Here is a 26365-nt window from a genome sequence, read left to right on the forward strand (position 1 = left end):
AAGTATCAACAATTTCGTAATAACTCATGCGGCACCGCCGCGCCACGCCTTAACAACTACGCCACAGTGACTATGACGAAATTGTATGAAATTAACTACCTAATATACACAGTAGTAAAAACAGCGAATATAAACCATATCGTACTGCTCAAACACTCTCTTATAGAACAACAACATGCACTCATCAAAACACACGTCCAATACGTTGTAGTTACAAGGTTTTTACTAGATGGCATCACTGTGCGGACCGTGCCTGTATACTTTTAGGCGCAGGCCACTGTACATCTTCACACAATGACGATAAACTTTTATTTTGAATTTCGAAGAAGTCTTGGAAGGATTTCATTAGTTCTTTTCGGAAATCGGCGAGAGTATCGGCAAGGTCACTCTCGGGTTGTTTTCGCTTGCGGAGGGTCACGAGGTTGTCTACATCCCGGTCCCGTAAGCTGGACAGATCACTGAGTGATCCCCCGACCTTGACTGGACTTCTGTGTATATTCATAGTTTATAGCCCAAAAAGTGAAAATCCAAAAAGGCACAACACACGTTCACACGGTACGCGTTCGTTCGATACACGTTCGATGCGCTCAGTAGCTCGCGCGTCACTGACGTTAGTTGTTAGCGCTGAGGCTTGATGTTTTTCGCAATGAACCATTTCCCCATCGTACCTTTATCAGCCCAATATCCAGAATAACGGTGGGTTCCGCAGACAATTCGTGTACTATCTTCCTTAGGCCACTCAGCCGCCGCTCACCGCCCTAATTCCCCCACTCGAGTCCCGAAACGATACAAATTGTCACGTCTCGCCGAATGCAAGCGTTTCGACGAAAGAACGACTCGCCGACAATACCGCGGATACGAGAGTCTTTTGTCCGGTTATTTGACAATGTTTTTCTTTGATTTGGAGGGGTTTTCTAGAGTTGAGATGAGAGCATCATTGGGTATAGCTTGGAGTGTGTAAATCATTTGGGTACACCATTATTATTTGTCAACAAATCAAAAATCTGTGTCCAAAAAAATTGTTTTGTAGATTGTTGCGTTGTTGTGTATACGTACACTTATTATGTCTTTAATTAAACCAAAATTAAAGTCACAAATTTTATTGATTCTAATCTAAATACCCGTAGATGTACAGAAGTGATTGCGTATTTTGTGAATGACAGCGAAGTCTGAGGATTCACTGGAATGCGATCCGAGCTCGATGCATCGACCCACATTCCTCCTTAATGAACCAACTAATGAAAGACACTGAAGGATGAAAATCGTGATTCCAATCTCAGGATTCGTATACAGGATGCTGCAAAAGCGCTATAGAAAGCCGTAAAGGAGTAACTCCTGGGGTAATTCTAAACTATTTTTTGCCTCATTATTGTGCTTCCCTTCAGCTATAATCCTCAAAAAATAAAACCTAATAAAATCGAATTTTGAAAATGCCAAAAAATAGTTATGAAATAGTCGTAAATAGTCGCAATTGTCAAAAAAATAGTTATCACTTTTGCAACACATAATTAGCTAGTCGTGAAACGATGAAAACACAGCATTTCGGCATACGGCTTTTTGGACAACAACTTTTAGACAGGTGGCCGGTAGAGGCTGGATGAGGAAGGCCGAGGACAGAGTGTTTCGGCGCTCCTTGGGTCAGTCTTGTGTCTAGTAGTGGACATATGAACCCACTCTGATTGGGAGCCGAGGATAACATTTAACGCCATCACGACTCAAAACAACAAAAAAACATTGACGTATAATGCCATTGCCACGTAATCAAGTTACATTGCCAGTAGCCTAAATAAGTAACAGGACTGAAAACTGACCTTTCCTAACCTGACCTACCTCAATGCCCTTTATGTATGTTACAAAAGTAGGTCGACGGCTGGATGGAGTGGGGGTTAACGCTGACTGTTGTGATCAGGGTCCCGGGTTCGCTTCTCGGCAGGGTCAGAAGCGGCTATTGGAGACCAGCCTTGTAATAGATATACCAATCTTATTAAAAGCCTTATGCTTATAAACATTTATGGTAGGCTTGCAAAATAGACATGATGTCATTGCTCAATAAACAAGAACAAATTTAGTTACAGAAAGTTGTGTCCTAAAATACCCATTCTGAACTCCTATTAAAAATATTGACGTTTAGAAATGGTAATAATACTCATAGTTTAGCTCTTGTCGGATTCGTGTTGTAGGTAGAGACTAAGTTATAAGAAGTCTTTAAAAATAAACGAAAGGCAATTTCGTGTTCTTCGAGACAATTTCCATTCCCTATTCAGAAATGTTATTATAATGGATTAACATTATTACTATTAAAAATACATGGATACATGTTATAATTATGTATAAGTAGTATGTTACTTATTTATTTTAAACCATGCTGTTGATCCGGTTAGTGAGAGGAACGATGACAATACCTACTTGGAAACTACAATATAATAAAATTAAAAACTCTATCAATATTTTTATTTTATCGAAGAAAGTAGGTCAGATGAACTGGCGATTTTAAAATTTACGGCGATTTAAATGAAATTACCTTTCTGTGTAGGAATTTGTGATTTAAATCAGAATTTTATCGTATTCTAATTAAAGTAGCAAGAATACTTTCAAATAGAATAGTTGGATTAATTAACTTTCAAAGTCAGAGCTATTGCTCCGGCCTGAAATCGAACCGTGGTTCTTCGAAATAAGACTCAGCCCTCTAACCCTACCACTACGCCCAAATGTTATCTTTACGTTAACAGTACAATTATTTTGATGCGCATATAAAACGCGGAAAGGGTCATCGAGGGTAAACGCTATAGAAATCATACCTCACCCCAGCACCTCAAACGTCAACAAAACAACAGTATGAGGAGCAACCGTGTCCCGAATTCAATTACGCTTTCGCAAATCCAATTGGTACAAAATCTTGCGAGTTCACATGTCGCGTCGCCGTTTCGAATCCATTAGCTGGTGCCGCGCATATGCCAACTATGTCGTGCTGTCTTTATTTGCCAATTTACTTACATTTCGTGCCCCGGCGGGCAATAAAGTAATATTATTCGGGCAATAGTGGCTCACTGCCTCTTTTACGGGCACCGAGCGCTAGTCGCCAGGGAAATTATTTGACGCGCGGCTTAATGGATTTCTGCCATCATAACACGCCACCTACCGGCGGATAAAAATATAAATTGTTGCTCACGTGCCGGCGCCGGCCGCGGGACGATTGGTTTTAAATGTTGCGCCGCTGTCTGCGATTCGGCACTACTCTTCTTTATGTCTATCATTAGTGTACTTACACATAGATAAATGTAAAATTGTTTAACTTCTTTTTACTCAAGTACTCTTAATTAGTTAAATTCAAGTACTTGCAGGAATATGTAGAATGTAGTCACTTTCCCAAGCGATGCGTTTACTTTGCTGAACATTGCCATCCTTCGGGCTGGACATCCAAAACCAAAGGCCTACAATATTCGTGTGTTAATGAAGCGTTGTGATAATCAATGATTCGACACACACATAACCTCAGTTTACAACCGAATCTTGTTTTAAATACAGCTAATCCATTTAATTTAAAATTAAACTCTACATAACAAAGTAGTTAGATATCTTTCAGGCTATTTCAGTGTCATGTAGCGTCGCGTCGTAATTTTCCATTATTCGCCGTCTCTAGTTTCCGAGGCGGGTGGTATTTCCCAAGATGTACATTTTTCACAGCCAAGCACATGCAGCAGAGCGGGGCGGGCGGCACTGAGACAGGGCAAGTAGGTCGCCAGTGCCCAGTAGGATATCGTTAAAGACTGCTAATGGATGGAGGTTTTGAAAACCACTTCTGGATGCTTCGCTGTTATAGGGACAAATTAGTATACTAATGCATAATAAAATGGTGCTTTAATTATTATTATTTTTATCTATGGTGTTCCCCTTTCGCATGGCGTGTAGAAAAAATATCACCATAAATAGACAGTAAAACATAGGTAGTTATTGAAATATTTTGTGGGATTATTCTTAAACCCAATTAATATTATATATTCCTTCTTTTTGACCAATACTTAATTAATTTCTTTTTCCACCTATGCACTTGATGCACTGCATAATAAAGTTACATAAATAACTCCAGTAACCGCGTAATAAAATGCATCGAACCCATCAATTCTCGCGCTTTACCCTTCAACTGATAGCGAATCGAGATATTCCCCGAAACATAATAACAATAATGACTTTTTGCTCGCAGCTCGCATTGGCCAGTAAAAGCCATTGATTTTTAAAAGCTATTGCATTTTGATAGCCATTAGTAAGTTGTGTAACAATTATTTTGATTAATTGATTCAGGTTAGTTTTCACAGGTTCATATTGCTACTACTACGTTACGTTATGGTTTGAAATTAATGCACGCCTAAAATATTTTAGATAACATTTGATCACATATGCCTAGAAGGGAAGGTATAAAAGTTTTACTAGCACTGTTTTTTTGGCATTGTAAGTTTAAATATTTTGGAGATAGTCGTCATCTCGTTACTGAATCCTTTACACATTACAAGGTGACTATTGTATCAGAAGTACATTGTCTAAGAAGAAGCAGTAATTTCTGCTTGGCACTTCCAACACAGGGCGCACGACAAGCATAAGCCCTTAGTATACATAGCCATTACAAACGTGCGAACTATCTTATATCACACCTCCCGTTCGCATCCCAAAATGTGTGAAACAGAAATGTTTGTGCTATTGAGAAGCATGATAAGATGGTTAAATTTACACGTTACAAACGCGTAAACTAAGGGCTTGTAATGTTAAGTCTAGGCGTATGGTGAAACGCAAATGACTCAGGGTAGTACAGAAAGCGGAGGGTGGACATTGGACAAGCCATAGACCGTGAGCGTATAGCAGGACACACAACCTAGCATAGCCTGCTTCCCAGCATACTAACTAACTTATCTCCAATCTCTACTCCCCGCATTGAAGGGCCGAAGTGAAGCTCCGCTACTGTCTACGATCTTGAGCTAGCTCAGATAGCCTGCCCCTTTTCCTTCTTGACTGAGCGCTGCCATGTTTCTCGCGGTCTTCCGGATTAGATTAAGTACCAGCATACGCCTGGCTTAACCCATTCCTGTCTCCACAGGTGCAGTGTTCAGCCTGGAGCTGCTGGAGCTTCGCGTGCCGTCGCACGTGCCGCTGGGCACGCGCGCGCTGCTGGCGTGCCGCTGGGCGCTGGCGCCGCACGACTCGCTCTACTCCGTCAAGTGGTACAAGGACGGCAAGGAGTTCTTCCGACACGTGCCAAGGGACCTGGAGCCAAGGAGGAAGTTCCCGCTGCCAGGTGTTGATGTGGAGGTAAGGGGCTTTGAAATTTATTTCTTTTTCTTCATTCCCGCTACTCCTCCGAGGAGTCTGGGGCTGACACCAGGCGCTTCATCCTCCTCTGTCGGTGGCCAGCGGTTTATTTGATATTCATTTGTTTTGGGCTATGGCGCGCGGTAAGATTATGTCGAGCCCTACAAGATAGCTCTACACAACCCGAGTAGGTACGCGTTGTTTTATGGCTCTACACTCTTTGTACTACTCACAATTTGTGACAAATTTATTTCGCGCTTTCTCTGGTGACCGCGCGTTGTTGCCGCTATAGGATTATAGTCAGTCTCTATCTATATCTATAAATCATAAGTAAATAAGTAAAATGCACTGTTCACATTCATCTTATCTCTGTGAGTAGAGCTCCGGCCTGGCTCCGTCAGCTGTCTATTCTTGTTAATCATTAGCGATGTAAATTCGATATTTTTATTTGTCTTTAATGTATAAAGAAGGTATCAAGACAAAATTTTCCTTGACATACGTACTGTTATGATATCATTTTCCCCAAAAGACGTTTAAAAGCACTTTAAATGCCTAATGGTTTCTATTCCTAGAATCTAGAAAAAGATAGAATAAACACAATTATGCGAAGACTCGCCTCAGACGAAATGGATTTATTGAATATTTTTGTTCGTTTAGACTTTATAATATATTTTAATAAGAAATACATAATACATTTATATTCAGCAAATACGGAAAGTTTTGGATCTGGTAAATTTAGAAAAAATATGATTGAAAAGTTAAGTAGACTCTTAAAATAACCTTCATTATAATTATTTATATTATAACGTAGGAGTTTATCAAACTAAATAACGCAACTAAGAATTCTGTATTGGAAGCCGGTGGGATTAAAAATTAATATATACTTTACCTATCATAAAATATCATAAGGTGCATTTTAAATATCAAATCAATTAATACAGTATGCAAGCCCATGGGAATCGTGGTCTATGGACCCTTTGCCTATGGGTTCCTTCATACTATTATATATTATTAATAACAATTTAGTTAGAGGTACAAAAATATTTTATGAATCTTAACGAAGAAAAAATGTCTTTCATAGAGTGCAAGAATTTTTTCGTGTAGAAAAAACCCCACACCCTATGGGATTATAACAACATCTAACATCGGCAAATGAGAATTTAGGGTCGCTCTGTACTCATTCTCCTCCGTAACAGCCTTTGCAACGTTGCGGCGTGAAATATGGCAAATTGAGTTACATTATTAATGTGTTTTTACCTATTTAAAATGAAGCTTTTATGCGGACATCATAATTAGGCAATGAGAGTCCGTTGAGACCACCACTTAATGCTTAATTGGAAATTTATGTTAATGTAACAAAATACGTTTTTCAAGGCTTCATGGTCACTACATTAATTACAAATAAATTATAATGATAACCCCCTTTTTCATTAAAATTAAATAATGATTCTTCCAATGACTTTATCTACGCAGTCGTAGCTGGTCGTAGCAATGCCTACGCCACTACGCCGTAGCGCTACGAATGCGCTACGCCCATAGAGTATCTTCACGATTTTATTTATTTATTTCACAATAGCATTTCAGGCTAGAGACCTATGGCGCAACATAGTATAAATGGCTATTTCTATTATTATTTATATTTATAATATAACATATTTTTAAAACAATCACTATGATTCCACGGATGGACTCATTTAATGTTTTTTTCCTTGTCATATGAGAGATTCCGTGCTCTAATGAATATATGTATGATACCTACATAAATCTATAGCTCTAGGTATGTGACAATTACTTTTGACCTACTTAGTTCATTTATTTTTCACTTTACTGAATCGATAACTCGTTTTATTATCACGTTTTGTTCAAACGTACAACCAAGATACTAAAAAAGTCACAACGCTCTTTTAACAGGCTTCTAGCAGGATGTGAATCGTCGTCTAATTTCTGCCCTATTTATTCAGGCTGTATCTCTATTTGCCGGAGCCACTGAGCTAATTAGTGCAACAAGCGGCCGCGAGAGGCGCCACCGCGCTCTCCGCTACGGAAATTAGTTTGTGGGGAGCGGAACAAATAAACTCTTTCACCTTTGCCAGCGAACGCTTCTCACTATAGCTATAGTGCACACACTTGCGTGATTTAGAGCCGAGGCGGTTGCTCACTATCTGGTGTGTAGATACACACAAACACACATATACGTACATAGGGAAGTGATTTGTGGGCCAGCTGCAGTTGTGTGATGTATTACAATAGTGTAGTTATTTTGTTAAGATTCTTAACTGACTGCGACATTTAATAAAAAAAAACTCGTTTTTACACTCCCCATAGCAAAAAGTCACGAGAGCAACAAAGTTTCTATAAAGAAGTTAAAGTATATAAACTGCAAAGAGTCACGAAAATATATTTCCACTTAAACTGCAACGGATTTAAATTCGGGTGTTGAACTCATGAACTGTAGTAATTCAAAAATGTAACACAAATGCAAGTCCTCCATCACCCGCTCACCTCCGCTCCACCTCATACCTATGCAAAGCAGCTAACCTAGTTCCAATAACGCTAGCATTTTAGCACAAGCAGTTGTCGAATAATTGACGACATTGCCATGCATGGCTGCAGCGCCTCGGTACATTTATTATTCTGCGAGTGAACACTAAACTTTGATTTGATTTGATATCTTTGACAACGGTCGCGTGATCTGAACACATTCCCTGAATGCACGAGTCGAGGTGATAAAAACACGATTCAGTCATAAAGATAGCATAATAATAATGCTCAATGATATCGCGGCGATTTTGTACTTGTGTTTTATTTAGTACATCGTAAACGAGATAAGATCCGGAGTGACTCCGACACTTGAGTTTATATTGTCAGTGTGAGTCGGGGATGTCTTGAGGTTCACTTGCAAAGACTCGTAGTATGCGATGGGCAAGCGATAGTGAGATCTATGAATATATTAAGTTAATAATATTTTTGGTTGTTTGTTTGATATTTGAATGTAAATTTACAGTTACAATCAGTGTAGTTTTACCTTCTTATGTAGCAGTGTAGTAATGTTCCTATTAAAAGTAACGTTTTTGCCCTTGAGGTCACATTAAACTTTTCTTTTTTCAGTTTTCCAGGGGTAAAACTAATTTCAGTGATAATTCTATGTCTTTAACATTAAAGGGCTATAAATAAAACACTTTACATACTCAAATGATTGTTACCAATACCTATTTGCTTTACACACTGATTCATGTTGTTTCAGAAAATGATTCCCAATCCAATGTACTCTTTTTACTCCCAGGTGGCCGTTTACTACTTGTAACTATATAATAGCCGTTTCCCCGTGAAATAGTATAGTGAGCAGCCTCGACAGCTAACTGACACCGCCATCTTTAATTGCAGAAGTCCAGCCCGAACGGCGCCAACGTGACGCTGTCCCCGGCAGTGGTGGAGACGGCGGGGCGCTACCGCTGCGAGGTATCGGGGGAGCGCCCGCTCTTCCCCACCGTGTCCGACCACGGAGATATGATGGTCGTTGGTGAGCTTTATTGCTATCTTATGGGTCATTGTGGTCAAGGGTTTTCAGATCTCCCAAGGAGACGTTTATATCGAATTATGTTCTGTGATAAAGTAGCCAAAGTAGTTCGCAAAAGGTATCTTGCTTGTTGATCGAGTGCAAGTTAGTGTACTTTATAGTCCAGCGGTATGCTGCTCACCCAATTATGGAATGACACTATTCACACTTGCTAATCCTCTCACTATGGTGACAAACCTGACAAACAAGTCCAGCACCAGTTTGTCACTATACACTAATAAGAAGCATACCCAACTCACAAGTTTTTTCTATCGCACAAACCTAACCATCTCCCTCTCCCCAGCTTTACCAGAACACGGGCCGACAATAGTCGGCTCCCGCCTGCGCTACCGAGTCGGAGACCGGGTCCAAGTCAACTGCACATCCGGCCGCTCGCGCCCCGCCACCCGCCTGGCGTGGTACGTGAACGGCGAGCCCGCACCCGCCTCCTATCTGCTGCCTCTGCAGGAGCACCGAGGGTCTGATGGACTGGAGACCACGAGCTTGGGGCTGGATTTTAAAGTCAAGCCGAAGCATTTTCGGAGAGGCGATTTGAAACTTAAAGTGAGTTTGTTATTTATCAACAAGAAGATTTGTTAGACAACTTGTTCTTTGTCAGAGAGAGACAAAACAGTTCAATAGCTAAAACCATTCTTTAACTTTTCTATGAATAACGGGGTTAGTTTGTAAGTATCTAAGCTACGTTAGATGCTCACACTTAGTTAAAATATCATAATTATGTTAAGTTTCGTGATTTTATCGCATCTCCTTTGAGTTGCGGTTTCTCGTTGGAATTCCTGAGTAAATGTTAGCTGTGAATGGTACTTAGGGCTAAAATGTAGAGTATAAGCATAATATAAAGGTGAAAGAATATGTGAAATAAGTTCATTAGTTTTTGAGTTTATACGTAATGGTAATAAATGCGTTACAAATCTCCCCTGTGTAGGTTTGCGATTTCACGCTCAAAAAGTGTTACACAATACCTCATTTCACTAACATTCATCAACAAACCAACATTTTAACTTTATTATCATAATAATACAACTCTCACCCTCCCCCACTACATTCTACGATCAGTGCACCGCTCAAAAGTTAGCTCATTAGTCTATGGTTTCACTGTAACAGTCTAGTCTATGGTTTCGCAAACTAACGGCGGCCATGTTTGTTGCAGTGTCTCGCCACGATAGCCACGGTGTACTGGAGGAGCAACGAGGAGAGCGTGCAGGGAGAGAGGCCGAAGGGCTACGCGAAGGCGCGCGAGGTGACCTTCGAGGGAGACTCCCGGGCAGACCGGGTCCAGGCCTCGGGGGGGCGCCGGCTGACCCCCGCCCTCACATTCCTGCTCGTGATGTTCACACAAATATCATGCGATAGACTAACCTAAGGCTTAGAATAAGGTATTAATGCGCGTCAATTCGCTGTGTCCCGGTGCTGTGATTTTCTCCGGGATTGCTGTTCGTCGTTCAGCCGCCATTTTGCATAAAATGTGTAAGTAGGAAAAAGAGGAACTTTTATTTGTTACAACTTATAAAGGCCTATTTAACTGTTGACTTTAGAAATATATTCTGAAATTAAAACGATGTTCAAAGAAAATTTTCCAGTTACAATTCCTTCCTGTGAGTTAGAGTGCTCTGAACTCAATTTACATTTATCTTGGAACTTTTCCCACAAAGATGGGGGAAACTACAGCAAATGGACAGTGTCTACTTCTACTTAAACTATGAATATATGTACATTTTAGCTCCTTTTTATTACTAATGATAAAAAAGAGAGTAAACATTATTAGGAAAATATACAGATTATGTAAGAAAAGGTTAATCTTGTTGAAATTATGTATTAACTAATCCTAGCTAGTAAGTTAAATTATCTTAACGCAAAAAAAAAGCTTTCTCTACATATTTTATGTTTGGCAAATCGTGTTTTTTTAAACTCTAATCGGAGCTTTTAGAGGTCGTTAATTAAACGTGTAACCCGATATTTTTAACCTCCTACAAGCACATACATAGAATACATTCGACGTATGTCTCCGATTGTTGAATGCTTTCAATGGAGTACGATCTAACTTGACTTAAAATTCAGTGAAAAAGGACGCTTTAAAATATATTTAAATATATTTAAACCATCCTAAACTTACAAACTGTACAAGCTTTTCGCTTTGAATTTATAACAATAGCATAGATTACAATGACAGAAATTAGGGGCCACTGAAATTATTCGAATGTCGGGTATTATACAAAAGCCAAGGATGCAGAAGTCAGCAAGTTAGCCAGATTTTAGTGGCCATAATTAAAATACCATCAACACTGGATTCCGGCCATCTGTTGCGCTATAAAAGCCGCTTTGGCACGCCTTTACTTGAATTGTAAATGTGGTAAATAAATAGGATTCAGCGGCATTATTGTTTCTGAATTATGTGCTGGTAGGCGATTCTATAAGAATTTAATCGTGGACTTACCAATGTCAATGACAAAATACATATATAAAACAGTAATAATAATTTATTTATTGAATTCTTTAAAGTACAGTTTTAAATACGTGCACAATCAGGTAGTAACAATGTTTCGACACTCAAATTCATAGATTTTCATTATGCTAGTTTGTATTGAGTACTCTGTAATTTGTTGTACTCGTATTGTTAGTAGGTACCTGCTTTGCACTAAAAGTATATTTTAATTTACGTAAATAATAACAGTATTTTATCCAAAGAAAGGTTGGCCCACAAACAACATACCTTCAAGTTTTTTTTTTATTTGTTACCTAATAAATATAAATAGCGACCCAAAGATACAGCGAACAGAGGTATTGTATACAACCAAAGTGAAATAAGAGATTGATCATGTATATATACTTTAAATCATGAATTTGTATGAAATGATAATGCCAGTTTTTTAGATAGTAAATGAAATAATAGGCCTATTATAACATTATTTTATCTACATAAGTACGTACTGGCAAGGAAGTTAAATATTGTATAAAGTGAATCAATGAAAATTATAAACGATAAAGAGCAGTGCGTACTATTAAATATGGCTATATGAATTGACATTGGGCGTATACTATACTATTACGTTTCATACTTTCTAGTGAGATATAGTAAAACATAAGAAAATTTAAAAAGATAATTACGAAAAAAAGTTGTGCGAGTAACATATCACGTAGGAAGCTTATAAAATGACTTAATTTTGTATAATTTATTATATGATGTACCACTATATCTACATATATCTCGTATTGCCTAGGTTTCATTACATTCTTAGATAGAGTGTGCCTATATTATAAAATACGTTTAAGTTAAAAAAATATAACGAATACAATTCGAAACGCAAATGTATATTTTCTTTTCTATTTATAAGTAGATTTTTACTTTATATTTATGTATTCTTTTCCTATGATTCATTATATACGTGTGCTATGGCTGCATCTAACAGTAATATTTACTATACCTAGCTAGTCAAATAATTGTCAATAAAGAAGGTTAATTTGTATTACCATAATTCTGTAGGTATGTACCTACCTAATGCTCGTAATATTATACATATAAATAATAGTTATACAAAGTTTAGCCGCGTAAAACATATTTCTCGAGACAGGGAGCTGTATAAAACGTTCATGTTAGCATTTTATATGAAAAACAGCTTAAGTAAAAACTATATTATTTCGTAAAGATAAATATTTCACTACAGTACGTAGGTACTCTAGTAAAACTGAACTAGTGGGAGAACTTATACTATAATGGCACGACTTAATCAAGACATAAACCAAAGTTAGTGATAATTTCATGAAATTAGCTACAACTATTTTAGTTCTACCAGTTTCACAAGTAGCTTAACACCTTGTCAAACTCACAAACCGCTTCATTCATAAAAAAATACGTTTTAATAGTTGAGATCAAGCAAGTCAAAAATGTGTATAGCTACTTATATTTTCAGCTGACTGTACAAACAAGAGGTGATACATACTTACTGAAATTTCTACTTGAAGTCGATAGTTATTCTATGTATTCAGGGGTTAATATTATGCCAGTTTTATTTAAAAACCAGTACAAGTCCCAATTTATGTCTTGATAAAGCCCTAATATCTTGATACCATCAATGTCGTATGGTTTTATTTATTCTTTATAGTGTAAGTTGTTGCTTGTTGTTATAAGAATAAGTTATATATAGGTATTTAAGACTGTCTGTGTAAATATTGAGAATAACGTAGCTCAATGTTAAGATATGAGAGTAAATGATGTGATCAACTTATTACATAGTTTTTCTTAAACAGATTTTACCTAACTACTTTTCTTCATTTCCCTACATACATATACACCAAAGCTCATTCATGTAGACGGAAACTGCAAATACTGTTATTTTGAAAGTGTATACCATAAATATATAGAGGAACGTAAGTATACATAGATAATGATGTCTATTCTAAAGGCAGAAATTCTAATTTTAGAGCTGTTGAGACCTTAATTTCTTTCATTGAAATTCGACTCTATGAGTGTTCCCGTAAATGTCATTTTTACTACCAAAAAATATAGTTTGACAGCGCTAAAATAAAAATGTCTGCCTTAAGAATAGCTACCAATAGGTAGGTAAATCAAAACCAAAGTGTTTTTTGAAGTGCTAAACCGTACAGTATATACCGACTACTACTATAATTAAGCCCTCCGCCTATATGGGGCGACGATGGGTGGCTGTTTATCATTGGATGCGGAAAGCTAAAGATCGCATGTAGTGGCGTGCTTTGAGAGACGGACTACGTCCAGCAGTGGACTGCTATAGGCTGATGATGAAGTTCTGCTTAACTGGATGATCTCTGGTGTGAACTGACACTATACTTTTATTATCATCATACATGATATGGCCTCCCCCTAGGAGCGCCCCAACACTCTGTTCTCGGTCATCCTCATCGAACCACTACCGAATACCTGTCTAATGACGTCGTAGGTAGAGTGGGCTGGAGGGCGTCCCACGCCACGCTTGTCAAAGTCTCTGTCTTAGAAGAAGAACGGAGGAAAAAAACTCCTGAGCCATCTTTTCAAACAAAAGAGCTTGTCTGTCCATGGTTTCCACTTCAGAAACCGTATTCATCATCATTATGCATTCTTTGGCATATTACCACTGCAATGTAAGTTACAGCTCGCAGAATTTCATAGCTATACATGTTACCTAGCCTACCTGGCTCACCGACGAATTACCTTATTTACGATTACGCTTAATTATAAAGCTGCGTACAGTCCGGGCAAACGAACGCCAAAGAACGGGTTTTGTTGAACTTCGTTGCTGCAATCTGCCCTGTATTATGTATGATACATATCCATCGTTGGGCGTTCGTTGGGCCGGTCTGTACGCAGCTTAAAACAAATTTTGTAGCTTTTTTTACAATGTACGTAAGAGTTGGTAAGAGAGGGGATTAGAAATCAATTCGCATCAACGTGTCGGAAGCAAAATTGCCAAGATTAAATACTTAAGCCTGTTCAAACCGCGGTTCGTGAAAATCACTGTAAAACCTTTCCTTTTCCCCATTTTTCAGGTAGGAAAAATACTTAATTAATTCATTGGTTTTAATTGGAAAAACTCATCTTCATCGTTATATTCTTTGATGCGATGTAGCAATACCTGGCTTTATTGGAATCGGAAGACTTTATGTACCTTTGTATACAGGGGGAACGTTAAGAAAATGTCTGTGGAAGTTTATTATTAAAATAAATATATGATTTCAATTATTTATTTCTAGACATTAGATCGTCTAGATGTCTGTTTGCCTATTTTTCATACTACCTGATACAGGCTGATATGTGAGTGAGCCAAAAGATAGTTCTACATTCTACAAAAAATTTGCACGTGAACGATAAAGGTACAAGTAAGTGCTTAGTTCTCGTTTTTTTTTGTAAATTTTGCTATGTTTTAGAGAAAATTTGTTTAGAATATGTATTGTATCGGTGTATTGAATAGCTATAGAAACTAACTAACATGGATCGTTGGCAAGATGACGCGGCTGCTAGTCACGGTTTCAGCTGACATCTCCATCGTCAGCATTAGTGTACTTACCTGAAATAAATAAATCGTCATAATTAACTTGAAAATCATAAATAATTTATGAGGAAACATCAATAAAACTAATTAATATGTACCGGAGTAAAAAGAAGATTGTGAGCAAGTAACTAAGTAGTATTCTAGAAGTAAAAAAAACTTGAAAGATTTCATTGAGAAAATATAATTAGTATGCAAAGGTGATGTTATGTTATGACTTATGACTGATATGACTCATACAGAAACATTTTTATAAAGCTCTAAGAATTAGTCACCGTTCTAACAAATCATACTCGATTAAATGTATCATAAACATCGGTATTAATTCACACGCAAAAACTCCCCTCAGAAATATACAGAGTGTGTCACGAATTTTCAAAAGCCGTAAAACAAAAGTTGTTCTGAATGACCCCCGGAGTTGGCACCTTTCGGTTTACTAAAGGTATAATATTTTTGCATCATCCTGTATGTGTCCCTCAATTTATTTCCGAAAACTACACCCTCGCAATACATTTGGCTTGACTTTAATCAAAATTCCAACCCGATAGGAATATACCCGGTATTTTATTATATTGGAATGTGATTGTTCATTCATTTACTTTAAGGGTAACATTGATTCACTGATAAATAGGTAGATAGTACTCAGACACAATAGGTATAATCAATCCACTTTAAAATGGATTCAGTCAATAATGTAATTATCTAAATTCATGGAATCAATCTCTTTTATTTGCATACTTAATTATATTTAATGAAAATATTTTTTTGTGTGATACGATTCCCACTAAATACTTATCATTGTATTTCCAACAAGGATTCCTCATTATATAAATATAATACATTTAGAAAACATAGAGGTGCTCAGCGCAGCTGACCGGATGTTCTTAGAAAAACTCATTTATTTCAGCGCAAACACGGGGGTGGAGCAAAAAATTTCTTAATCATAGCTTGCAATCCCATTTTGCGTGATACGCAGCCGTTAGGTCGCGCATGCAGTTTGCATAATGCATACCGATCTGAGGCAAAAAGGTGGCGTAACTGCAAAGCCCAGGGGAGCCGTGAGCTGTACCTAAGTATGTTGTGCGAGCCTGAAACTTCATAGTACATTAGTGTAATTTTTGATAAATGTGCGCGGACTAAAGTGCTTGTTGCCAATTTATTTTAAATATTGTATTAAGTACCTACATTTATAGAACAGTAATGATATATTCTAAAGGCAATAAAGTCACTGACTGTTTAAGGGTCCAAGTAAAATGTAACTCTTTGACCGATTTCAGATTTTGGTGCTTGTGCTCTTTTGGATAACTAACTTATTTAAATTTACTTCTTAAACTTGTCGTTTTGGCGCATTTTATATTTTATATAGGCAGATTGTTCAAATACAAAATAACATATTGTAGACTTTATAAATACGCCGCCTAGTGTTCCGCCGCGTAGCCTTATTATCCAATCCGACAGCATTCTCACCACACTGCACCTTTTAATTCCGTATACTTTTAATACGACTGTCACCTGTTGCATTTTCTTGCCTAATTAGGTACCTATACAAAAAAACAATAAGGATCGAATCAGAATTAAAATTAAAGGATTAAGGATATATAGGTGACATCTTTCTGTGTCTCTGTCTATGACATTGAATTACTGTAGGTATTCGCCTGTTTTTGAAGATGCATTTATCATTAAACTACTGTGTTTTTATTAAGCATTAATTTAATGTAACATTTTGGCGAAACATAAAAATATTCCCGTGAGAGTTTCAATACGTTTGATTTAGATAGATAGATAGAGTACTCTTTATTTGTACACCAAGAAATGATTAACAATTTTACATAGACACTTAACTAGGGTACAAAAGGCGGTCTTATCGCTTATAGCGATCTCTTCCAGACAACCTTTGGATGGATGGACTAGAGATATAAAAGGGGTACAGTGTACTTACTCAAGGAATATAGTATAATTTAAGTTATTATTATCTACTACACACTAAATATAAGCAAAAAATAAATAAAAAATACACACAAGTACATACGCCTACTACATGTATTATAATACACAGATTTAGTTTTGATCTAAGCAGTAGCCGGATAAAAGTTATGTACCTACTTAGTAGGTGAGTGAAATACTTAATACACTATTACAGAGCACAACATACTCACTATACTCATTTATTTAAATAATAAGATATTCTGCTACCACTTTTATTTCGACCGCGGTTTTCAAGTAATAATGATGCAACATTAATTATGAACTCAAATTAAGTGAAAATGATAACAAGTCCATAACACAAAGTGGCTGGGTCGGATATCAAATTATGGGCCTTGAATAATTAAAACCCCATCGGGAAACCTTCACTTGTAACTGATCTGTTTGATTGAGTATTTTATAAGCCGGGCCAGTAAAGAAATGATTTTAAATTGTGCCGGCATTTTCTGTAGATACAGGGTATAATATACCTCCTAGCTAATGCCAGGAAGCTTCGAATCATTCTAGGTTTTTCCGGAATGAATACTTTTTTCCCTTTTTCAGTCGTCCGATATCTTTGAAGCAAATCCTACACCTGACAAGGGTACCTACCTATGCACCAGAGATGTAAATAATGTGAAAGATACACGGACAGATTGTCCTGACACTTTTTGTACAAACTCTGTTGGAAATAAGTTTTTTTTTTAATAAACTGCATACTTTATTGTACCACAATTTTTGTAATTATTTCATGTTTTGTGTGTAAATCTATTCAAAATATCTCACGGGAAATTACCTAACAAGCACTAGATAAGACTTAAATCAGTAAGCATTCCAATATTTAAGGAATCGAAGAATTTTAATGAAGTAGTTACTGCAACAATAACACAATATGTCTGTACGGGGGAATACACCAATCGTAATTGAAAATGTAATGAACGATGCAACAAGGGGGGCGGTCAGCTCATCATATATTCAGCCATAACCTATAAAGGGCGTCAAGTCTGGTCATTCAACAGCCAGCTCCGCGCCACGGTGATGACACTAACACTGATACCACTAACATGCTTTTCAAAAGCCTATGTCATATTTAAGTACCTCTTCTTCACTATCACTTGATCATAGTACCTATAAAGTGAAGTCGCTTCTATGTCAAAATCTGTCTGTAGTATGTATCCCATCAAAAACATAAATGTAAAATAAGAGCCAAGTTCAATATCATGATAAATGCCTTGATTGTTGACTTCAACGACAAAAGAAGTGAGATCTAAATGGGTGCCAAGTTCAATGGTCAGTCCTGTAATTTATTTATAAGTAACAGTAGGTACATAACATATCATATATTATGTTCTTATAACATAAAATTATGTATTGTAGCCTAAGGTCTGATTTGGCTAGTTTTTATACACCTACCTGTTTCATCGCTAGTTTCTACCAACAATACAAATTATCGGAATTATAAAATAAGAATTCTTATAGGTTTAACTTGTAATATGTTATAATTCATCTATGAAAACTAGCCAGCCAAGACAGACCTTAGGCTACAATACAGGTTATATGGTGGTCAAGAAACACAACCATACCGCGATGTAGAAAGTTTTACAGCAGCGTCATCTAGTGAGAACCACAGTAAAACAAATGATTTAAAACATTATCGCAGTCCAAGTTAAAAACAATAACAAGTAAGAAAATCTTGAAAGTATCATCATCAGCATCATAGGTCCTAGGCGTCGCGTCGCGTCGCGTCGTGTCGTGTCGTGTCGCGTCGTGGCGCGTTGTGTCGTACCGTACCGTACCGTATCGTACTGTATCGTACCGTATCGTACCGTATCGTACCGTATCGTACCGTATCGTACCGTATCGTACCGTATCGTATCGTATCGTACCGTATCGTACCGTATCGTACCGTATCGTACCGTATCGTACCGTATCGTACCGTATCGTACCGTATCGTACCGTATCGTACCGTATCGTACCGTATCGTACCGTATCGTACCGTATCGTACCGTATCGTACCGTATCGTACCGTATCGTACCGTATCGTACCGTATCGTACCGTATCGTACCGTATCGTACCGTATCGTACCGTATCGTATCGTATCGTATCGTATCGTACCGTATCGTACCGTATCGTACCGTATCGTACCGTATCGTACCGTATCGTACCGTACCGTATCGTATCGTATCGTATCGTATCGTATCGTATCGTATCGTATCGTATCGTACCGTATCGTACCGTACCGTATCGTATCGTATCGTATCGTATCGTATCGTATCGTATCGTATCGTATCGTATCGTATCGTACCGTATCGTACCGTACCGTATCGTATCGTATCGTATCGTATCGTATCGTATCGTATCGTATCGTATCGTATCGTATCGTACCGTATCGTACCGTACCGTATCGTATCGTATCGTATCGTATCGTATCGTATCGTATCGTATCGTATCGTATCGTATCGTATCGTATCGTATCGTATCGTATCGTATCGTATCGTATCAGTACCATCCCATCCCATCCATTTACAGCTTTCTAGACTTTATCTCAAAGCCAGTTTTACCACTACAAGAGTTTTGATCTATACGTGAATGAGTCAATGATAAAAATGAGGATTTTTGGACATTAATATCTTAATAGCCGTTTGAGATACGCTTATGAAATTTGGAACACATATGTATCTCGCTAGTCTCAATATATAAGCCACATTTGATACGTTAATGTGAAATAGTTTTTGATTTATGAGGGGATCAAAAGTAGCTCGAAATGGTTCGTGTAATATTACACACGGTGCGGCTCGCCAGTTCTGTTTCTCGAACTTGGCTTGACACGCTACCGCGTGTCTAGATGTGTACGTATCTATGCTTCCTTCGATCTTTACAACGGATTTCAATGCGTTTAATTTTTTTAAGATACAATGATAACATGGAGGTTTAAATGTATAATAACTAAATTGTATTAAGTAAGTACTACGAATTTAACGAGAAGCCGATGGCAAAAGCTCTTTATACATATTGTAAAGAATGTCATTATATATTTACCAAAATACGCGTTTGCCAGCCCACATTGTTGCTTGCAATCAGCAGACTTGAAGCGCAGTTATGATACAAATGAGCGAGTAAATCACCCCGATTGTCACTCGGGTCGTATAACTACATAAAACGCCACGTTATGAGGTGTTTAACATCGAATTGTGTCGTGTGGCGAACGGGAAATACACCGACAGTTACGTGGACTGTATTTTATTTCTGTTAAGGTCTTTTGGGAGCCGTTCTGACCAGACTATTGCGGGCGCCTATTGACTGGATCGAAAAGATAAATATATTATTCTATACAGGTGCAGTTGTATTTATAGATAGATCGATAGATAGAATATTCTTTAATTAAGAATAGAATAGATAGAATATTCTGACGACCGAATGGCGTAGTGGTTAGTGACCCTGACTACTGAGCCGAAGGTCCCGGGTTCGATTCCCGGCTGGGGCAGATATTTGTTTAAAGACAGATATTTGTACTCGGGTCTTGGGTGTTGATATTTATATTTCATATGTATCTATCTATGTATTTGTGTAGATATATCAGCTGTCCGATACCCATAACACAGGCTCTGCCTAGCTTGGGGTCGGATGGCCGTGTGTGAGATGTCCCCACATATTATATTATATTATTATTATTATATTATTCTTTAATTGTACACAAGAATAGATTATACAAAGCTTAAATATAAACACATAGGTACAAAAAAGGCGTTCTTATGACTAAAAGCGATTTTTTCAAGACAACCTTTAGGTGGAAGAATATTTATGTTCAGATAGGGTCAAGTGTACTAAAGAATTTATTAATTAACTATAAATACCTACAAACTAAACAATATACTTACGTGAAATTATACTTATACTAGAGGTCGCGTTGTGGCGCGGGCTGCAAGCAGCCGCGCGGTGCTTTGATGCTTTTGGTTCGGTTTCAGCAGGGTATTGACTTGAACATATCGTAGCAAATCTTTCTTGCGTTTTGTTACGACTTAAAAACTGTGTTCACTGTGATTTTTTTTATTATAGGGGTACTGACGATTTTGTTTGACGTGGGAAACAGTTTTCAGTATGAATTTCAGTTTCAGCAGGGTATTGACTTGAATATACCGTCGCAAATCATTCTTGCGTTATGTTATGCCTTAAAAACGGTTTTCACTATGGTTTTCATTATAACAGGGGTACTGATGATTTTTGTTTTATGTGGGATACGGTTTTCAGTATGAATTTTAGTGAGATACGGTTATTCACTTGACTACAACGTATCGAATATTTTATGGGGTTTAGTTTTCCCTTGAAATTTAATTTCAGTATGAAATTGGTAACAGATAGGTATTGAGTTTGCCATAATACACTCACGGGCAGTGAAAAGTTTCAACTGAGAAAAGCTAAACGGAAAATCTAGCTTAATGCCGTCTTCTGCAACAACCAACTGAAAACGGTAATATTTTGTTCCAATTTTAAATTAAAAAATCTTTGTAAAAATTGGGGTCGTATGGTGTCGGCATTTTGTGAGTGGAACTTTTTCATTGCCCGGGAGTGTACAACGGATATTTCTTGAATTTGGCTTTACATACCTAAGAAAAACTCCACAGGAATGTTAATATTTGCCTTGAAAACTATTTAAATTATGAATAACGGATTGTCTCACACAAATACGGTAGAGAAACTGATCTATATGGTTATTTTTTGGTTTCGTAAACTTCACCTAGTATCTAGATGACATCGTTTTGTGTACAAATATTGGATTCTTTAATACCTCATAAATCTGAGTCACCTCCTATTCTATTCTATTCTATTGTGTGTAAGTACCTACACCTGGCTCTTTCGAGTGGAACCTTTGTGCATATCCCCAAGGTCTAAACTGCCTTCCTAAGCTTGGACCATTTCCCACCACGCTGGTCCACTGCGGGTTGGTGGATTCTAGATATGCAGGTTTCCTCACGATGTCTTCCTTCACCGTAAGAGCGATTGTGTCTCATTGGTACATGTCAGCGCCGGGATTCGAACCCGCATCTCTTGTGTGAGAAGCGGGCGCTTACCCGACTGAGCTACCACCGCTCACCTCCATTCGCGCGTTTTTCTAGCGTCTCGATTATTAGTTTACCTACTTTGTCCTGAAGAGAAACTTTTTCACAGCAACGAAATACACAGGCTTTTTTATTCATTAATTTCTTACTCGGGTTTGCTGTTTGAGACTATTTTTTATTTTTTTAAATTCTCACTCGAACACACACACTTTGAACATTTCCTATGATTGTTTATTGACATGGTTGTTTACAGAACTATGGTTTACTTCAATTTAATCCATAATTGCAACTATAAACGCGCCCAAACCTTTGTCTTTCTTTTTTATTCATTCAAGGATTTTTTTTGCCACAATTGGCTCTCAGGTTATAGGTATAGTTGTGTTGACAAGGGTATGAGTAGTGCTGTCTCGCTTCGCTCGGCGCTCCAGGGTTTGCGGTATGGTGGTTTACATTGTTTTGCCTCGCTTCGCTCGGCTACTCTTTTACGGTAAGGTAATACTTCAGTTGTATTGCCTCGCTGCGCTCGGCTCTTCAGTTGTTGTGGTATAATGTTTTGAAATGTTTTGCCTCGCTACGCTCGGCTCTCGAAGGTTTGTGGTATGGTGGTTTGGATTGTTTTCCCTCGCTGCGATCGGCTCCTCTCCAGGTCTCGGAATGGTAGTCTCGGTTGTTTTGCCTCGCTTCGCTCGGATCTGCAGTTACATAGGCACTTGCTGTTTATTGTACTTTAGCCTCGCTTCGCTCGGCTCTTCGGGTTTTCGGATGTTGGTTTCAGTAGTTTTGCCTCGCTCCGCTCGGCTCTCTAGGTTTTGGATTGATGGTTTAGGTTGTTTTTCCTCGCTTCGCTCGGCTTTCCACTTCTTAAACGGGACTTTTCCCGTAGTTTTTCTTTATTGATTTTAATAATTTATGATACGTAATGCCTCGCTTCGCTCGGATTTCTTTCCTTTATGGCAGGGTTACTTGTCGGATGCCTCGCTGTCCTCGGCTGGTTTTATTTTGGTATAGCTTGTAGAAGGACTATGGCCTCGCTGCGCTCGGCACTTACACTGTGGTAAAGTTGATTTACATTTTGTATATTTTTAGGGAAAATATTTTTTCCTCTAAAAGTGGGGAGTTTTTATTTTAAAAAATAATTATTTGTATTTATCTACACAAATGCGCCATATATCACAAATCTGTCTGACCACTTCAAAGGGGTAAAATTGCTAATATTGGTAATTTTTTCTACGTTTTTAGGGAAATTTTGTTTTTTTCCCTACAAGTGGGGAGTTTTTATTTTAAATAATTATTGTTTGTATTTATCTACACAAATGCGCCATATACCATAAATCTGTCTGACCACTTCAACGGGGTGAAATTGCTAATGTTGGTAATTTTTTATACGTTTTTAGAGAAAATTTGATTTTTTTTCCCTTTAAGTGGGGAATTTTTATTTAAAATTTAAATTGTTTGCATTTAACTACACAAACACGCCATACATTCAAAACCCCTCAGACCATCTCAAAGTGATAAAATTGCATATTTATGTAAATTTTCCCATGTTTTTAGAGAAATTTTGTTTTTTTTTCTATAAGTGGGGAGTTTTTTATTATTAATTAAAAATCTATTCATTTAACTACACAAACGCGCCATACATTCAAATCTCCTCAGACCATCACAAAACGATAAAATTGCATATTTATGTAAAATTTCCCATGTTTTTAGGGAAATTTGTTTTTTTTCCCTAAAAATGGGGAGTTTTTATTTCATAAGCAAACTAAATGCATCCACTTACACAAACGCGCTCTACAAGTCAAAACTGTCAGACCCCTCAATACAGGTGAAATTGCCTTAAAACATGTAAAATTTCTCTTTTACAAAATGGCTGCCACTTCATCCGCCATTTTGATTTTTGCAGTTTTCGGAATTTTCCCATGAATTTCACCATATATCCAACCATGTACAAAGAAAAACATCACCCCACCTCCCCCCCTACTGGGAGATCAATTCACCTCAACTTGAATCGACGTCGAACTTTTTCAAAAATATAATCTCCCGTATTGCTCAGGGTTGCCAGCCGAAAGTGATAAAAATAGTCAAATGTCATTAGTATGAGCCTTTCTGACTAAACTGCATCATTTTTTAAAATCCAAAACGGTTATTTCTATTTTTTATGTTTTTTGGGAAAATCTAAAAATTTTCCCTAAAAATGGGGAATTTTTATTTAGTTTGTATAGTCTACACATCAAACTACACAAATGCGCTATACAAGACAAATCTCCCCAACCACTCTAAACATGTGAAACAACCAATCAAAAATCGCGAAAAAAAGTCACTTTTACAAAATGGCCGCCAAAGCAGTCCGCCATTTTGTTTTTTCAACTTTTCGGAATTTTCCCATAAACTGCACCATACATCAGACCGTGTACAAAAAAAAAAACCACCCCACCTGCCTCCCTTCTGGGAGATCAATTCACCTCAAGTTGGGTCGACGTAAAAAAATCCGAAAAAATATAATCTCGCCTATCGCTCAGGGTTGCCAGTCGAAAGTAATAAAAATGGTCAAATGTCATTAGTACGGGTCTTTCCAACAAAACTGCATCAAATTTTAAAATCAAAAGTGGCCATTTCTACTTTTCATGTTTTTGGGGAAAATCTCGAAATTTACCCTAAAAATGGGGAAAATTCTTTCACATGGCAACTCTACTCGTCAACCTACACAACCGCTCTATACAAGTCAAACCTGTCAAATGCCTCGAACACAATAAAAAAATGCTTTGAAAATCCCCGAAAAAACACGTTTTTATAAAAAAATCTCCCCTCCCCCGCAATTAAAAAAAAAACAATTTTTTTGAATTTTCCCTTAAATTCCATCATGTGCCCCACCGTTTACAAAAAAAACCATCCCCCCACCTCCCCCCCTTCCGGGAGATCAATTCACCTCAAGTCGGGTCTGACACGCCCTAAACTTTACTTGACTGCAACTCGGCCGCCATTTTGTTTTTTTATTTTTTTTATAATCTGTCAGACACTCCAAAAACACCCTCAAAATATGAAAAAATGTATGGTCACCAAAACAGAGGAGCAAAAAAAATTTTTTTTTTTTACAACTTTTTTTAAATAGTCGAGGTTTTTCTCTACTCACCCGAGCACCCTGTACATTTCCCTAAAACATTTTTATATCAAAAAATGGCTCCTTCTGGGAGAACAATCATGTCAATGAGTGTGTCAGTGGTAATCCAGCTATATATATTATAACTAGAGGTTGCGTTGTGGCGCGGGCTGCAAGCAGCCGCGCGGGGCTTTGATGCTATTGGTTTAGGTGGGATTGTTTTCATTTTCAATTTTGGATTCAGCAGGGTATTGACTTGAACATATCGTAGCAAATCTTTCTTGCGTTTTGTTATGCCTTAAAAACTGTGTTCACTATGTTTTTTTATAATTAAAGGGTTCCTGACGATTTTGTTTGACGTGGGAAACAGTTTTCAGTATGAATTTCGGTTTCAGTAGGGTATTAACTTTAACATACCGTAGCAAATCTTTCTTGCATTTTGTTAGGCCTTAAAAATGATTTTTCACTATGAATTTCTTTATTAAAGGGGCACTTACTGATTATTTTGTTTCAGGTGGGATTACAGTTTTCAGTATGAATATTGGTTTCAGAAGGGTATTGACTTGAACAAACCTTAGCAATTCTTTGTTGTGTTTTGTTTTAGATTAAAAACTGTTTTCTGTATGAATTTCGTTATAAAAGGGGTTCTGATGATTTTGTTTCAGGGGGGGATACAGTTTTCAGTATGAATTTCGATTTTAGCAGGGTATTGACTTGAACATACTGTAGCAAATCTTTCTTGTGTTTTGTTTTGCCTTCAAAACTGTATTTTCCGTATGAATTTCGTTATCACGTGGGTATTGTTGCTTTTCCTTTTATTTTAAAAACAGTTTTTTTCATTATAAGTATCGGTCAGCTTTACAATATCGCAGCTACTCTTTCTGGCGTTTTTCTTCGCATTAATATTCCAATCATTTTGAAGAAAAATACTGGCATTAACTGCTTATGATTTCCCTTCAAAAATGTAGCCATTATAACTATAGGTATCTATAATACCTTTACCTATAGTTTATCTAGGTGACATCTTTTTGTATATAAACGTTGGCTTCTTTAATAAAACACCTCATAAATCTGAGTAAGGCCTGGGTCTCCTATTTACGCCGTAGGTCGCGTCAAGCGTCACGCCGTAGGCCGCGTCACAAATGCTCACTATAGAAATGTACTGATGCGGTCTCCCTCACACGCCGACGTTGGCGCGTAGACATAATGAGCATTGTGACGCGGCCCACGGCGGTGACACTTGACGCGACCTACGGAGTAAATAGGAGACCCGGGCCTAACCGCCATTCGCGCGTTTTTCTAGCGTCTCGATTATTCACTTATACTCCTGAGTTTTTTAGTAGAGAAACTACCTACCTATGTGAACTTTCTTTTTCA

The 26365-nt window shown here is 37.6% G+C and overlaps 1 protein-coding gene across 1 annotated transcript in view; it reads left to right on the forward strand.

Annotated features, from left to right (window-relative positions):
* The window catches only part of LOC105382773, a 146487-nt gene extending 135533 nt beyond the window's left edge, over positions 1-10954 (forward strand). Inside the window, exons 3-6 of the mRNA XM_048624783.1 lie at positions 5087-5298; positions 8683-8818; positions 9159-9418; positions 10026-10954. Of these exons, the coding sequence (XP_048480740.1) occupies positions 5087-5298; positions 8683-8818; positions 9159-9418; positions 10026-10238 (821 nt within the window). The 3' untranslated portion in view covers positions 10239-10954. The remainder of the gene's footprint in view (positions 1-5086; positions 5299-8682; positions 8819-9158; positions 9419-10025) is intronic.
* Positions 10955-26365: the final 15411 nt, after the last annotated feature.

Source organism: Plutella xylostella, chromosome 12, assembly GCF_932276165.1.
Source record: "Plutella xylostella chromosome 12, ilPluXylo3.1, whole genome shotgun sequence".
Lineage (NCBI taxonomy): Eukaryota > Metazoa > Arthropoda > Insecta > Lepidoptera > Plutellidae > Plutella > Plutella xylostella.